At 39.7% G+C, this 5494-nt stretch overlaps 1 protein-coding gene across 1 annotated transcript; it reads left to right on the forward strand.

Moving 5' to 3' along the window:
- Positions 1 to 3584: 3584 nt before the first annotated feature.
- Positions 3585 to 5494, forward strand: LOC134076010 (zinc finger protein 239-like). Its single transcript, XM_062531030.1, has 4 exons — positions 3585 to 3789; positions 3971 to 4282; positions 4364 to 4761; positions 5468 to 5494. Exons 1-4 carry the CDS (start codon positions 3585 to 3587, stop codon positions 5492 to 5494), a joined length of 942 nt encoding a protein of 313 aa, XP_062387014.1.

The following is a 5494-nucleotide window of genomic DNA, read 5'->3' on the forward strand; positions in this document are numbered from 1 at the left end:
GGATGCATTCATACATCACTCTCAATAAGATGACCTAAAAGGTTGGACAACATTGCGTTAGCTCGCCATGAGCCGCTACGGTAGCCTATCCTTTCACCTAGCTCTCGCTAGCGGGCTAGGTACCTTCACTTTAGCAAACAAGGGAGACTGGGCGTTTCAGTTTTGAGTATAAATGTACTCTTTCTAATTCATCAACTTTTTGTCCTCTTACTGTAATAAAGCCGACGTCCCTTAGATCAAACTTTGCTTGTCGCTTGGCCATGATGCTGCTGAATGAAATCACCTGACGTGCGCATAGACAGTAAAAGAAGGTTGCATGCTTCATGCTAGGGGTGGGCGGATCGATATAAATAATCGATACTATCGATGCCCAAGCTGGTATTGGTATTGATCGATCCAATTGTAATAGTATCGATATTTTTATTCAAATGTCTCCTCTACGTTATTCTTTGCTCATGTCTCCGACTACAATCCTGAGCAAACGCTGTTTCACATCTTTGAACGAGCCTCCTGCCGCTCTGCTGTGATTCGTTGTCGTGCCGTCACGTGACTCACTAACCCCACACGTAGAGGAGCAGCAGCACTTTGAATGAGAGATGCCGAGAGGCAGAGAAGCGCTGTGTGGAGTAGCTGTGGAGCTATTTTAGAGCACAGTTAGTTGGCAGAGTCATTTCAAAGAGGCAGAGAATACCCAGGTAGCTTATAGTAAGAGTAGGCTAATAATATTTTACTCATATCGAGTTGCAGTGGTGTGAATTAGAAGTTGCACGTAGTTGCAAGCCGTCGCAGAGCATTCAACATGTTTAATCGCAGTCGCAAGGTTTTCGAACGTCACGGCTCGTCTCGTTTCGTCGGGAACCTATGAGCTCAGTGATGTGGCAGTGACAACACAAATCTCTGAAGTCATAAATCCTGTTTATTCAGCGTTCTGCTTTTCTCCCATCTTGTTCTGTTCCTGCTCTCCTCTCCAGAATCATCTCACCATATCAACAACACTCTCATCAAAGACTGCAGAACACTCTGTGATCAATAAATCTAAATTAATCACATATAGAGTGACCCTAATCTTTGCTGTTAAAGTATTTTACGTTTTTCAATTCAAATGAATCATTGAATAATCAGCATTAGTGACATTAACGTTCAAGAACTCTTATTTTCACTGGTCAAATAATGACCAATCTATAGGTAATATGACCTATGCTGAGGAGATAAATAAATAAATAAAGTGCTAATAATTTTGTGTAGGCTAATTCAATACATTAATAAAAAATATTTCCTAAAGAATTGATCATTCATACATAATGACATAGGCTACTGTTTTCCCCTACACAATATATAGCCTATAAGTAAAATATATATATATTTTAATATAAGTAAAAAGTATCGTATCGGTATCGGTATCGGCAATACTGACCCTATAAGTACTTGGTATCGGATTGATACCAAATTTTACAGTATCGCCCACCACTACTTCATGCATGTCGCTGACTGCCGTGACAATAAGAGGAGCATGCCCCTCGTCCACAGCAGGGATGGAAATTAGCACCAGCCACCAGCCAAATGCTGGTAAAATGTGAGAGTGGCTGGTAGATTTCACCAGAAATCTGCTATTGGCTGATAGATTGTCGCATTTTAAAATTTTAATTTCCACCCCTGGTCCACAGTATTTTAGCCTCGATGTGCGCAAAAGCTAAATGTTGAAAATGAAATAGTGGTGATATTTCCACATTCATTGAAAAATGACAGGGGATGGGGAGGGGGATGGCCGTTTCAGAGGGGGGATGATTTTGACCATATCAATTCCAAAGGGGGATGCCATTCCCCCTCAACTCGACTACTGCTTACAATGACCAGGGTAAATGTTTGTAATTAAAAGTAAATGTTTGTAATAGCCAAAGGTGCTTAGGGTTAACTAGCATAACAATAGATTATGGGATCAGGCCCATATGTAAGGGCACTGTTGACCAAACTGATGGTCCTCTTGTAGGCCATAGCTCAACATGCAGCAAGGTGGGGATGGGGGATGGAGTAAGTGAACTGAAAGGTAATGGATATCTGCACCAGACTCCATAAAGGATGTCTATAGTATTGTGATATGCTGTGTACTCCAGTCATAGCATTGGGTTCAGTCATGTAAGGAGGCCTGTTTTATTATTGGGATCACACTGTCCTATTGTGGAAGAACTCTGCTTCACTTGTGTAAGGGGGGTTCTCAGTTGAATGGCTTATGACTAGTAGAATAGCTTTTGCATGAAATGGAGGCAGCTCTGTTGCTTAGATGTCATCATATTGCTGTAAGCAGCTTTGGATAAATTAGTCTGCCAAATTGATAGATAGATAGATAGATAGATAAATAGATAGATGGACTGAAGGGAAAAGGAGAGTTGGACTTCTATGCATAGTATATCTGCAACTACACCCTCTTATACACTTACATGGCATGGCTTACATGTCTACCCTCATGTCCAACTCTTATATTATTACTATGTTAAGTTTATTTTAATTGTCCATATATTTATACTAGTACTGTTATTATTATTACTATGCTTACATTTTGTACTGCACACATTTATTGCTGGTCACTAGAATTTAATCTTGCACTGTTGCACTGTTGGACTTATTTGCACTACCAACTTGACACACACCTCAGACTGGATCACAGTACCAATCCTCAGTACATTCATGCATACCTAATCTATAGTATTTTACTGCTCCTTTAGTCATGTTGATTTGCTTTTTATTTTTCATGTTTACATTGTCTACATTGTACAGTATGTTGTGTGTGGTGTCTTAAGCTGCTGGGACCTTGAATTTCCCCTTGGGGATCAATAAAGTATCTATCTATCTATTTATCTATCTATCTATCTATCTATCTATCTATCTATCTATCTATCTATCTATTGATCCCCAAGGAAATATTAAAATTGATTAATGTAAACATATTAAATAATAGCTGTGTCATCAAAACATTGCTTTTCTTAAAAAATAATCCTGCATTTGTTTTTTTCCTCATAATACAGTAAATCACAAATTATTATCTGAATGTTTGTGTACATTTTTATTGTTTTTTTTTCACTGTAGACCTCCCTACATACCCTATCACATCACCTTTCATTTCCCAACTCCTTCCCACCCCATTTACTCTGTTGTCCAATCACCTTCCAGTTCACACGTTACTTCCCACCCCCATTTACTCTGTTGTCCAATCACCTTTCATTTCCCACCTCCTTCCCCCTAATTTACTCTGTTGTCCAATTACCTTCCAGTTCACACCTTACTTCCCACCCCCCTCTACTCTGTTGTCCAATTACCTTTCAGTTCACACCTCCTTTGTGGAGATTCTGCAGGTATGCAAAACACTCATGGAACTCCTTCCCAGAATCCTTTGCCAGTCTATTGTTTTGAATTACAAAAGCCTCTGCTGCTGATTGGTCCATGTCTGAATACAGTTGTTTGATTGGTTGGAAAGAAATGGGTTTGAGAAACATAAAGGAGTTGGGTCAGATGACTGAACTCATTCTTTTCACAGAGGTACTGTGAGGCTGTCTGAGATGTCAAGACTTACAGAACCATCACAAGACTTAATGCCAGTGAAGAAGGAGATAGCAGAAGAAGAATTTGATGATTTCCTGCAAGAGTATTTGCTCAACACAGACATGGAGGAAAGCCCCGGACTGGGACATGGCTGTAAGATGGATACATCACCAATCAAAGAGTCACCAATGGAAATGAAAGTGGAAGAAGAATCTGATCTCAGAGAATATGGTCACCACGGATCTTCTCCTACAAGTAAGTAGATGACTGGACTCTAAAAGGTCTCATAATACTGTGTCTAATTCTCTCAGGTATGAAATAACGGAATGTTATTTTCCTCCTCAAACATTTTAGGATCTCAGGATACATGAGAGGATTCATACTGGAGAAAAGCCCAATCAGTGTTCAGATTGTGGAAAGACTTTTACTCGGGCAGAAAGTCTGAAGACACATCAGAGAACACATACGGGAGAAAAGCCATATCATTGTTCAGATTGTGAAAAGACTTTTACCCGGGCAGATCATTTGAAGACACATCAGAGAACACATACTGGAGTAAAGCCATATCATTGTTCACATTGTGGAAAGACTTTTACTCAGGCAGGTAATCTCAAGACCCATCTGATGATCCATACTGAAGTTAAGCCATATCAGTGTTCAGATTGTGGAAAGAATTTTACTCAGGCAGCTCATCTCAAGACACATCAGATGATCCATACTGGAGAAAAGCCATATCAGTGTTCAGATTGCGGAAATACTTTTATTTCAGGAACTGATCTGAAGAGGTACCAGACAATCCATACTGGGGAAAAGTTTCATCACTGTTCAGATTGTGGAAAGACTTTTGCTCAGGCAGGTAATCTTAAGAAACATATGATGATCCATACTGGAGAAAAGCCATATCAGTGTGCTACATGTGGGAAGGGTTTCATAACCAAGAGAGGGCTTACTCTCCATCAGATGATCCATACTGGAGAAAAGCCATATCAGTGTTCAGATTGTGGAAAGACTTTTGCTCACTCAGTTCATCTTAAGAGACATCTGATGATCCATACTGGGGAAAAGCCATATCATTGTTCTACATGTTTGAAACGTTTCAGAACCAGCAAAGATCGCACTGTCCATCAGAGAACACATACGGGAGAAAAGCCATATCATTGTTCAGATTGTGGAAAGACTTTTACCCGGGCAGATCATTTGAAGACACATCAGAGAACACATACTGGAGTGAAGCCATATCAGTGTTCAGATTGTGGAAAGACTTTTACTCAGGCAGGTCACCTCAAAACACATCTGATGATCCATACTGGAGTTAAACCATAGTAGCGTTCAGAGTGTTGAAAGACTTTCATTTGTGAATCTCAAGTGAAGAGACAGCAGAATGTACATACTGTGTATAAGTCTCATTACTGTTCAGATTGGGATGAGACTTTTACTGAAGTGAGTAATCTCAAGGCACATCAGAAGATCCATGCTTGGTAGTCCTTGGGTAGAATGTCTTTATTTATTAAATGCCATTAAATTGTGTTTAATTTCCTGGTACAGCAGAGGATCCTGTCAGCGAAGAGACCATATCTATGTTCTCAATTTGAAAAGATATTTACAATAGGTGTCTCACCAGTGGTTCAGTCTCATGCTGTCTCTGTAGTGTCATGTCAATACTAAGATGTTGGATGGTCAATTGCTATGTAGTTTTGAGTCTGTTCCTGCACTGTAGTGGGATCAGTAGTGACCATAAAACACTTTTAAAATGATACTGTTTTTTATTTGTGTTGATATTTTATTGTGCTCCATTCCATTATCTAAAACACACAAAGAGTTCATGCTCCATTAGTCTGAACAATTAAATTCACATTTAGCCAGTCAGCTGCAGGAATGTTGTAACTGGAATGCCAACAGATTGTGGTAATGATTCCCATGTGTATGGGCACAGTTGACACATCTGATGGTCCTCAGGTGA

The sequence above is a fragment of the Sardina pilchardus genome, chromosome 1 (assembly GCF_963854185.1).
Source record: "Sardina pilchardus chromosome 1, fSarPil1.1, whole genome shotgun sequence".
NCBI lineage: Eukaryota > Metazoa > Chordata > Actinopteri > Clupeiformes > Clupeidae > Sardina > Sardina pilchardus.